We start from the raw sequence: 12500 nt of genomic DNA, 5'->3' as shown, positions 1-12500 counted from the left end.
GCTACTATTTCTTATGTAAGGGGTACTTAGCCAACAGCATACATCAAGGTAGGAATGGAAATGATGCCTGAGTACGGGGAGATAAAAAGAGTTAACATCATTTTCCAAGGACTCAACGTTGCACAGGACAGAGCGAGGTTGAACCCGAGACCCACCGGTCCAAAACCAAGTGTCATACCACAAGCCCACGAAGCTTACCTCTGAATTCCTACCTTGGAGTTTCATCTTGGAAAATTGTGTTGTATAACACCGGTATTGATCGTTTAAATTATACTGGTCACGGGGTGACAACCATTCATCGATTCGCCCATCCATGTCGCGAAATTGTCCTGGAAGAAAATGGAAGTCTTATAAAATTTGAAGTAAACAGCAAACAATAATCAATGAGTGTCTTGCATTGCGGTTTGTATTTCATGAATTATATTAAAACCTTTGTCGATGCACGTTTTAAAGTGATTTTAACAAAGCTTTTAATATAATGAGTGACATTTTTAAAAACTTTAATAATAAAAGACACACATTTTTTATTAGCTTTATCCCATATCACCAGCATTTAAAGGGTGTTTCTTTTTTTTAGGAAACCCGACGACACCTGACAAAGTTATGGGAAGTAGGCAGCAGTGAGGAGCGAACCTGGAACTCAGAAAAGTGTACACCAATGGGGAGTGAACGGCGGGTTTCGTAAAAAAGAAACACCCTCCTCCTCCCAGTCCCAGGTTCAATCCCCCATTGGTGTACAAATCCCTGAGTACCTGGTTCACTTCCCACTGCTGCCTACTTCCCATACCTTTGTTGGGTTTCGTCGGATTTCACATTCCGAATGTGGAATCAGGACGCCTAAAAATAGGAATTTGAGACAAAAAAAATAGGAATTTGAGACCAAAAAAATAGGAATTTGAGACAAAAAATAGGAATTTGAGACAAATAAAATAGGAATTTGAGACCAAAAAAAATAGGAATTTGAGACAAAAAAATAGGAATTTGAGACAAAAAAAGGAATTTGAGACAAAAAAAAGGAAGTTGAGACAAAAATAGGAATTTGAGACAAAAAAATAGGAATTTGAGACAAAAAATGGAGTTTAGGACAAAAAATAGGAATTTCACCTCTTTCACCCCCCGCCCTTTTTTTTCCTCTTTTTTATTCTTAGCATTATCATCGCTTTTTGTAAATCGGAATTTTAGAGACAATGGCGGAATAGTACAAAAAGAAAGAGTGAAAATAGGAATGATTCCGCCAAAAGTGGAAGGGTTGGCAGGGATGGACAATGGGTCACATTGGTGGTTTGATCAGTCTCCCGGTTTTGAGATTGCTTTTTTATTCTAGTAAAATATAAAACACAATAAAAATATCAATGTCATACCTATTGAATCCAATGTGTGTACAATCTGAGAGGCAATGATATGACCCAATGCTGCATATCTTATATATCTGTAGAGAAAGTTAATGGGTGCTTTAAAGGTATTTATTCAGTGGGTTGTGTGCCAAATCCATTGGTAGTAGTGATAGTAGTTGAAGTAGTAATAGTAGTAGTAGTAGTAGTAGTAGTAGTAGTAGTAGTAGTAGTAGTAGTAGTAGTAGTAGCAGTAGTAGCAGTAGTAGTAGTAGTAGTAGTAGTAGTAGTAGTAGTAGTAGTTGTAGTAGTAGTAGTAGTAGTAATAGTAGTAGTAGTAGTAGTAGTAGTAGTAGTAGTAGTAGCAGTAGCAGCAGTAGTAGTAGTAGTAGTAGTAATATAAGTAGTAGTAGTAGTAGTAGTAGTAGTAGTAGTAGTAGTAGTAGTAGTAGCAGTAGTAGAAGTAGTAGTAAGTAGTAGTAGTAGTAGTAGTATAGTAGTAGTAGTAGTAGTAGTATAGTAGTAGTAGTAGTAGTAGTAGTAGTAGTAGCAGAGTAGAGTAGTAGTAGTAGTAGTAGTAGTAGTAGTAGTAGTAGTAGTAGTAGAAGTAGTAGTAGTAGTAGTAGTAGTAGTAGTAGTAGTAGTAGTAGTAGTAGTAGTAGTAGTAGTAGTAGTAGTAGTAGTAGTAGTAGTAGTAGTAGTAGTAGTAGTAGTAGTAGTAGTAGATAGTAGTAGTAGTAGTAGTAGTAGTAGTAGTAGTAGTAGTAGTAGTAGTAGTAGTAGTAGTAGTAGTAGTAGTAGTAGTAGTAGTAGTATTAGTAGTAGTAGTAGTAGTAGTAGTAGTAGTAGTAGTAGAACTAGTAGTAGTAGTAGTAGTAGTAGTAGTAGTAGTAGTAGTAGGAGTAGGAGTCGGTCAACGTGTACAGTATTTTGTCTTGAAACAAAATCACTTTTGAACACAGCTTGAGCCTGAGTGGGTACCATTTTTTAAAAAATAAGTGCGTTCCAGCGTTTTGTCCATGAGTAAGGAACTTAACGCTCTTCTTCGCATCACTCACTTCTGAATGAATACCTGGCTACAGGATGCGAACATTGTAAGTATGCTACTACGAAAAGGACGTCCAAAAGACAACTTTTAATGTATGAATTTAAAATACAATTTCATATGGAGAATTACAGACGCATTACAAACACAATTAAGAATAATAATTCCGTATAAATGCGCTATATAACTGTTATTATATTTTTGATTTGTTTTTAGAAAGAAGAGCAAGAATAGTAGGACTAACTATGTTTTGCACCCCAGTGTCATGCCTTCTTTGTAGATGTGTAATATTTCATTTACGAGCACTATAAAGGGAGTATTAATAAAAAGAAAATTGAGCTTTTATATAGTGCAATATCCACTAAACGTGCTCAAAGCTCTTCATAAAGGGTCCCTGACAAACAACAACACGTAACATGTAGAACGAAACATGACGTCTGTCAGGCGACGTTCCAATTTTTTTCAGACATAGACAATGGCCAGGTACTCATTTACACCTGAGTATGGTGAGAGAATGTGAGTAAAGAGCCTTTTCCAAGGACTCAACTATGCGCAGAGCGGGGCTCGAACCCTGGACCCTCCTATCCGAAAGCGAATGTTGTATCACTACATCACATAACTGCATTACTAGCCATTCTATGACATTTTGGGTATCCCTTAAATTAATTTATAAATAAATGAGTGAGTATATAAATATAAATTATGAATATCAATATGGCGTATTTCTACAAAATACACCATATTTAGTGCCCTTCACGATGCTTCATTTGTTCCCCTCAGCAGGCGATACGGAACAAACTTTCCATTTCATGCAGTTCGAGTTTCTTGCTAGACTTCCTTGTTAAATTATTATTTGCATTTTTACAATTTTCTTCCTGTTTAGTTGGGTAATGCTTAATGCTTAATTTCCCCAAGAATATATCGTTGGTCTAGATTTGTATCACCCATCCTGTCACTGACAATGCTTAACATTGCTTGATTTTACCAGACAAGACACCATACCATTGACCTGCTGATGACACACGATGATAGGATGGTTCATGATATTTACCCTGGGTAGTCCTCGTGATAAAATGGAGTTTGTAGTATTCCAAGTGGCATAACTGAAAAAAGATAAAGTAACTTCAGTTAGATTTTTTTTAAAAATGAGCTTTATGTAGCGCAACATCCACTAAATGTGCTCAAAGCGCTTTACAAGGGGTCCCAGGTCAACAGCAACATTTAACATGTACGACGGGACATAACGCCTGTTAGGCGATATTACACTTTTTTGGACAAAGACAACGCTGTTAAAGGTCAGGTACTCATTTTACACCTGAGTACGGTGAGAGAATGTGAGTAACGAGCCTTTTCCAAGGACTCTACTATGCGCCGGGTGCGAGGCTCGAACCCAGGACCTTCCGATCCGAAAGCGAGTGTCATACCACTAGACCACATAGTCGCACATTAGATAATCGCATATATATTGGCATTTCCAATGATTGCAAAAGTTTGAGATTTTTATGGGCTACCACATTTATTAAATTGTGGTCGAAGCGGTTTTCAGTGGGTCTCAAGCCAAGGACTGGGGTTTAACCCTCTCCTTACCAACTATAGGAAAATCGTCACCTTCGTTACGACGATACAACCAACATTTTTCTTGTTCAAATTTCTCTTGTAAATCCGAAGAGTATATTGTAGAGCATGTTTTGCTACAGAAATTATTTATCGCAAGACTTTACTGCTATTGTGAATGAATGATAAACAATTTTTTTTGGTGTTAGTTGAGTGTAGAGTTTTGGGGAAAATCCTGAAATTGACTGATAAGGAGAGTTAAATATTTTGGAAGAAACAAGACGCATGTAAGACATTATAACAAGTCATGAATGACCACGAGTCAACATGAAATAATGAACATTAAAAGAGTCCGTATATACAATCTTTATTTACCCATGTCTTAAAATCATGATGACCATACTGGAATATAGCAGCTCAGTGTGGGGCCCACACACATCACAAGAAATCAACAAGCTAGAAAAAGTCCAACGTCGGGTAGCCAGGTTTGACAGTGGAAACTATGAGCAGGATATGAGCGTAACTCAGCTCATGAACGATCTCCAAAGGAAACGCTACTTGAAACACGTTCCATCAACAAACTCCTCGTATTCCACAAAGCACAAAACAGAAAACTCGAAATTCCAACTAGCCATTTGAAATGGAACAACAACAAAACAAGAAAATCATCATTTAATTTTGAAATCTCCCACTCAAGAACGAACCATCATCTTTACTCTTTCTTCTCGTCCACCATCCGACTTTGGAACTCCCTACCAAACACTTGTAGACAAGCCCTTTTAAATGATGACTTCAAAGAAATCGCTCCCTGCTTTCCTAAAAAAAAACACTGTTACTGAAAAGACGGCCATAGCCATATAATCTTCAGCCTGAAGATTTGGCCTTAATGGAAGAAGAAGAGTAGACTTTTCAATCTCTATTTATCTTTGTCATTTAAAAAATGACGTGTGTAAACTTTTCAATCACCATTTACTTATTTCATTGAAAACATGACACGTAAAGCTTTTTCAATCTCTATAAGTTGACATTGTATATCCTTTTCACTCTCTATTTATCTTTGTGGTTGAAATCAGGACTTGTGTAGCCTTTTCAATCTCTATCTTTGACATTGAAATTGTGACGTGTGTAGACTTTCCAACCTCAAATTCACATAAGCATTGAAATTGATAATTAAATTCCCATTATTCATCCCATTGGGGAAAATTATCTCAAGGGTTTATTCCAAGGGAAGACTGGAATAACCCAGGCATCAGCCGCAATGCAGCGCTGCAAATAAGCTGGGGTGAGGTGACTTGCTTTAGGTCACACAGTGCAGCGATGGGTGATCGAACTCATTACCTTTCGGGTACGAATCAAAGACCGTACCACTGAGCCACACTGCCCGTATCATGACATTTGTAGACCTTATTGTAATCGTGACGTGCGTAGACTTTTCCAATCGTTATTTACCTATTTTGATAAAATCATGACATGTGTAGACTTTTCCAATCGTTATTTACCTATTTTGTTAAAATCATGACATGTGTAGACTTTTCCAATCGTTATTTACCTATTTTGATAAAATCATGACATGTGTAGACTTTTTCAATCTGTATTTATCTATGCTATTGAAATCATGACGTAATTGGACTTTTTTCAAATCATGACAGATGTAGGTTTTTTTCCAATCTCTATTTACTTATTATATTTAAATCATGACGTGTGTAGACTTTTTCAATCTCTATTTACTTATATCATTGAATCATGACATGCGTCGACTTTTTCAATAAGTATTTATGCCATTGAAATCATGATGTGTAGACTTTTTCAATCTCTATTTATTAACTTCAATTAATTTCAATCTGTATTTACTTATATCATTGAATCATGACGTGTGAAGACTTTTCAAACATTACTTACCTATATCATTAAAATCAGGACGTGTGTAGACTTCTAGACCTGTCATTGATTTTAGCCACCTGCGGTAATTGAAACAGTTCACAGTGAATTAATTGATAGATAAACACTTTTTGGGGGAAGGGGAAAAAAACACAACAAAACAACAACAAACTTTTATAAAGCGCAATATCCGCTAAACGTTCTCAAAGCACTTTAAGTGGAATCCTAAGCCACGAGAAATGGTTTACATATATATAAGCGGTCTAGTGGTATAGACATACACTTTCAATCGGAAGGTCCTGGGTTCGAGCCTCGCTCGGTGCTGAGTTGAGTCCTTGGAAAAGGCTCTTTACTAGTTTCTGCTCGGTGTTCAGTTGGATACCAAGTTTGGCTCTGAGACCGCGATATTATTATTATTCTCTCTTTACATCTGGCACTTCTCCATACCCAAAAGCTGCCTACTTGATATTTCAAAAATACATCGTTTCTAAAGGGAAAAAAAAGAAAACGTCACTTTAAATAACTTAACCCTCTCCTTACCAACAACAGGGAACTCGTCACATTCGTTACGACGCTACCAACCACTTTCTTATTCTGATTTCTCTTGTAAATCACAAAATTTAAAGAAATGCTTTGATGACAGCTCTAAATACTAAACACTGTGTTGTAGAGATCGTTGTTACCTTTTCGTTTGAGGAAGAAAAGTCGGTTTTTGTGGTGGGTGGGAGTGAATTTTCGGGGGAAATTCTAAAATTAGCTGGTAAGGAGAGAGTTAAGAAATGACTTATTTGCCCTTAGCATGTTCCAAAAATGCTCCAAAGTCCTTTTAAAACAATCCAAGGAACTGAACTTTCCTTTTCACCAAGACCTATTGAGTCAAAGAGGTGCCAACAGTACGGTTATGTGCGGTTATGTGGTCTAGTGGTATGACACTCGCTTTCGGATCGGAAGGTCCTGGGTTCGAGCCTCGCGCTCGGCGCATAGTTGAGTCCTTGGAAAAGGCTCTTTACTCACATTCTCTCAACGTACTCAGGTGTAAAATGAGTACCTGGCCGTTAACAGCGTTGTCTTTGTCCGAAAAATTGTAATATCGCCTAACAGGCGTCATGTCCTGTCCTACATGTTAAATGTTACTGTTGACCAGTGACCCCTTGTAAAGCGTTTTGAGCACAATTAGTGGATATTGCGCTATATAAAGCTCAATTTTTAATTTTTTTTTTTTACTGTAGCTCGAGCTAAAATTTGTATTTCTATGACTTTTTTCGTAGTACTAGGCAGGTCTGATATGCTATAGGGAATGCGATTAGTGGAAGAGTAGCGTCCCTTGATTGGACGTCACCTTACAGAGAGAACGTCGAAATGGTTTTGCTCATGTGTCTCTTTCGTCCTCGCTTTCGGTGAAGTGTCTCATGCCGCACAACCAACATAACGTTCTCCCTCTAATAACTTTTCAGCTCGTGACTTCCAATCAAGGGACGCTACTCTTCCGCTAATCTGTACCAAATGCCGAAAAAAGATTTCACATTTAAATATCTAAATATGGTAGATTTTAAAATAAGTTACCTAAAAGGCCTTATTGGATCCTAACTAAAACAATCAAAATAAACCAGAGAATTGTGGGGTTTTTGTTTTTACTATAATATACATTCAAATTGTAACATCAATTAACAGGACACAATATTGATTTCATTCAGTGAGTCATTTGTTCGCAATTTTCTTTGACTTCAAACATTAAGATTTTCAAGCAAAGGTCAACATTCTTGATGCTTATAAGCAATGCTCAACATTTTCCTTGCCTTCTAGCCAAAGGTCAAAATTTTCGATAAATCCAAGCAACGCTCAACATTTTCCTTGCCTTCTAGCCAACGGTCAAAATTTTCGATAAATCCAAGCAATGCTCAACATTTTCCTTGCCTTCTAGCCAAAGGTCAAAATTTTCGATACATCCAAGCAATGCTCAATATTTTCCTTGCCTTCTAGCCAAAGGTCAAAATTTTCGATACATCCAAGCAACGCTCAACATTTTCCTTGCCTTCTAGCCAAAGGTCAAAATTTTCAATACATCCAAGCAACGCTCAATATTTCCTTGCCCTCTAAGCAAAGGTCACTTGTATTTTTCTAAGCAAAGATAAAAATAAGGTCATTGGACTCTGACAGAGCAGTAACATTTTTATTGGGACCCAAGCAAACATCAACATGCTCATTGTGTGGCTATGTTGTCTTGTGGTATGACACTTGCTTTCAGATCGGAAAGCCCTGGGTTCGAGCTGCTCTCGGCACGTAGTTGAGTCCTTGGAAAAGGCTCTTTACTCACATGCTCTCACCGTACTCAGGTGTAAAATGAGTACCTGGCCGTAAACAACATTGTCTCCGTCTAAAAAATTGTAATATCGCCTAATAGGCGCCATGTCTCGTTCTATATGTTATGTGTTGCTGTTGGTCAGGGACCCTTTTTAAAGCGCCTTGAGCACGTTTAGTGGATATTGCGCTATATAAAAGATCGTTTTTTTTTCATTGCGTTCTCTGCACAAATCAGCATTATCATTGCGTTCTATGCACACATCAGCATCATCATTGTGTTCTATGCACACATCAGCATTATCATTGCGTTCTATGAACACATCAGCATTATCATTGTGTTCTATGCACACATCAGCATTATCATTGTGTTCTATGCACACATCAGCATCATCATTGCGTTCTATGCACACATCAGCATTATCATTGCGTTCTATGCACACATCAGCATTATCATTGCGTTCTATGCACACATCAACATTATCATTACGTTCTATGCACACATAAACATTATCATTGCTTTCTATTATGCACACATCAGCATCATCATTGCGTTCTATGCACACATCAGCATCATCATTACGTTCTATGCACACATCAGCTCATCATTGCGTTCTATGCACACATCAGCATTATCATGCGTTCTATGCACACATCAGCATTATCATTGCGTTCTATGCACACATCAGCATCATCATTGCGTTCTATGCACACATCAGCATATTCATTGTGTTCTATGCACACATCAGCATTATCATTCGTTCTATGCACACATAAACATTATCATTGCGTTTCTAATGCACACATCAGCATAATCATTGCGTTCTATGCACACATCAGCATTATCATTGCGTTCTATGCACACATCAGCATTATCATTGCGTTCTATGCACACATCAGCATCATCATTACGTTCTATGCACACATCAGCATTATCATTGCGTTCTATTGCACACATCAGCATTATCATTGCGTTCTTTTTTTTTTTTTTTTTTTTTTTTTTTTTTTTTTTTTTTTTTTTTTTTTTTTTTTTTTTTTTTTTTTTTTTTTCCCCCCCCCCCCCCCCCCCCCCCCCCCCCCCCCCCCCCCCCCCCCCCCCCCCCCCCCCCACACATCAGCATCATCATTGCGTTCTATGCACACATACACATTATCGTTACGTTCTATGCACACATCAGCATTATCATTGCGTTCTATGCACACATCAGCATCATCATTGCGTTCTATGCACACATACACATTATCGTTACGTTCTATGCACACATACATCATTTCATTGCGTTCTATGCACACATCAGCATTCATCATTAGTTCTTATCCACATCAGCATCATCATTGCGTTCTATGCACACATCAGCATTATCATTGCGTTCTATGCACACACATCAGCCTCATCATATCTATTGCGTTCTATGCACACATCAGCATTATCATTGCGTTCTATGCACACATCAGACATTATCATTGCGTTCTATGCACACATCAGCATTATCATTGGTTCTATGCACACATCAGCATTATCATTGCGTTCTATGCACACATCAGCATCATCATTGCGTTCTATTGCACACATCAGCATTATCATTGCGTTCTATGCACACATCAGCATCATCATTGCGTTCTATGCACACATACACATTATCGTTACGTTCTATGCACACATCAGCATCATCATTGCGTTCTATGCACACATACACATTATCGTTACGTTCTATGCACACATCAGCATTATTCATTGCGTTCTATGCACACATCAGCATCATCATTGCGTTCTATGCACACATCACATTATCATTCGTTTATGCACACATCAGCATATCATTCGTTCTATGCACACATCAACATATCATTGCGTTCTATGCACACATCAGCATCATCATTGCGTTCTATGCACACATCAGCATCATCATTGCGTTCTATGCACAATCAACATCACATTATCATTGCGTTCTATGCACACATAAACATTATCATTGTGTTCTATGCACACATCAGCATCATCATTGCGTTCTATGCACACACCATACGTTAGTCATGACACATAGCATATCACTATGCACACATCAGCATCATCATTGCGTTCTAGCACACACATTCTACGTATCAATGACATTTGCGTTCTATGCACACATACACATTATCATTGTGTTCTATGAACACATCAGCATCATCATTGCGTTCTATGCACACATCAGCATCATCATTGCGTTCTATGCACACATCAGCATTATCATTACGTTCTATTCACACATCAGCATTATCATTGCGTTATATGCACACATCAGCATCATCATTGCGTTCTATGCACAGATCAGCATCATCATTGCGTTCTATGCACACATCAGCATTATCGTTACGTTCTATGAACACATAAACATATCATTGCGTTCTATTATGCACACATCAGCATTATCATTGCGTTCTATGCACACATCAGCATATCATTGCGTTCTAATCACACATCAGCATCATCATTGCGTTCTATGCACACATCAGCATCTCATTGCGTTCTATGACTTTTTATATCTTTTCTATGCACACATCAGCATATCATTGCGTTCTATGCACACATCACATTACTTACGTTCTATGCACACATCAGCATTATCATTGCGTTCTATGCACACATCAGCATATATTGCGTTCTGCATACATTACGTTTTCTATGCACACATCACATCATCATTGCGTTCTATGCACACATCACATATCATTGTGTTCTATGCACACATCAGCATCATCATTGCGTTCTATGCACACATCAGCATTATCATTGCGTTCTATGCACACATCAGCATTATCATTCGTTCTATGCACACATCAGCATTATCATTGCGTTCTATGCACACATCAGCATATCATTGCGTTCTATGCACACATCACATTATCATTCGTTCTATGCACACATCAGCATTATCATTGCGTTCTATGCACACATCAGCATCATCATTGCGTTCTATGCACACATCAGCATTATCATTACGTTCTATGCACACATCAGCATCATCATTGTGTTCTATGCACACATCAGCATCATCATTGCGTTCTATGCACACATCAGCATCATCATTGCGTTCTATGCACACATCAGCATTATCATTACGTTCTATGCACACATCAGCATTATCATTGCGTTCTATGCACACATCAGCATCATCATTGCTTCTATGCACACATCAGCATCATCATTACGTTCTATGCACAAAATCACATTATCATTGCGTTCTATATGCACACATCAGCATTATCATTACGTTCTATGCACACATCAACATCATCATTGTGTTCTATGCACACATCAGCATCATCAGTGCGTTCTATGCACACATCAGCATCATCATTGCGTTCTATGCACACATCAGCATTATCATTACGTTCTATGCACACATACACATTATCATTGCTTCTATGCACACATCAGCATCATCATTGCGTTCTATGCACACATCACATTATCATTATTCACTAACTTATCATGCTACACATCAGCATCATCATTGCGTTCTATGCACACATCACATCATCATGCGTTCTATGCACACATACACATTATCGTTACGTTCTATGCACACATCAGCATCATCATTGCGTTCTATGCACACATACACATTATCATTGTGTTCTATGCACACATCAGCATTATCATTACGTTCTATGCACACATAAACATTATCATTGCGTTCTATTATGCACACATCAGCATCATCATTGCGTTCTATGCACACATCAGCATTATCATTGCGTTCTATGCACACATCAGCATATCATTACGTTCTATGCACACATCAGCATCATCATTGGTTCTATGCACACATCAGCATTATCAGTGACGTTCTATGCACACATACATATCATTGCGTTCTATGCACACATCAGCATCATCATTCGTTCTATGCACACATCAGCATCATCATTGCGTTCTATGCACACATCAGCATTATCATTACGTTCTATTGCGTTCTATTATGCACACATCAGCATCATCATTGCGTTCTATGCACACATCAGCATTATCATTGCGGCCTATGCACACATCAGCATTATCATTACGTTCTATGCACACATCAACATCATCATTGTGTTCTATGCACACATCAGCATCATCAGTGCGTTCTATGCACACATCACATCATCATTGCGTTCTATGCACACATCACATTATCATTACGTTCTATGCACACATAATACATTATCATTCTTTCTATTATGCACACATCAGCATCATCATTGCGTTCTATGCACACATCAGCATCATCATTACGTTCTATGCACACATCAGCATCATCATTGCGTTCTATGCACACATCAGCATTATCATTGCGTTCTATGCACACATAAACATTATCATTGCGTTCTATTATGCACACATCAGCATCATCATTGCGTTCTATGCA

The 12500-nt window shown here is 38.0% G+C and overlaps 1 protein-coding gene across 1 annotated transcript in view; it reads right to left on the bottom strand.

Annotated features, from left to right (window-relative positions):
• Window positions 1–757: 757 nt before the first annotated feature.
• The window catches only part of LOC144960071 (membrane metallo-endopeptidase-like 1), a 25502-nt gene continuing 13759 nt past the window's right edge, over window positions 758–12500 (bottom strand). The window contains exons 7-10 of the mRNA XM_078893022.1: window positions 5830–5888; window positions 3428–3479; window positions 1362–1429; window positions 758–837 (exon numbers count right to left, since the gene is read on the bottom strand). Coding sequence (XP_078749148.1) covers window positions 758–837; window positions 1362–1429; window positions 3428–3479; window positions 5830–5888 — 259 coding nt within the window. The remainder of the gene's footprint in view (window positions 838–1361; window positions 1430–3427; window positions 3480–5829; window positions 5889–12500) is intronic.

Source organism: Berghia stephanieae, chromosome 14, assembly GCF_034508935.2.
Source record: "Berghia stephanieae isolate SIO BIC M18660-M18661 chromosome 14, UCSD_Bste_1.3, whole genome shotgun sequence".
Classification (NCBI taxonomy): Eukaryota; Metazoa; Mollusca; class Gastropoda; order Nudibranchia; family Aeolidiidae; genus Berghia; species Berghia stephanieae.
This window is presented reverse-complemented; position numbering and strand designations above follow the sequence as displayed.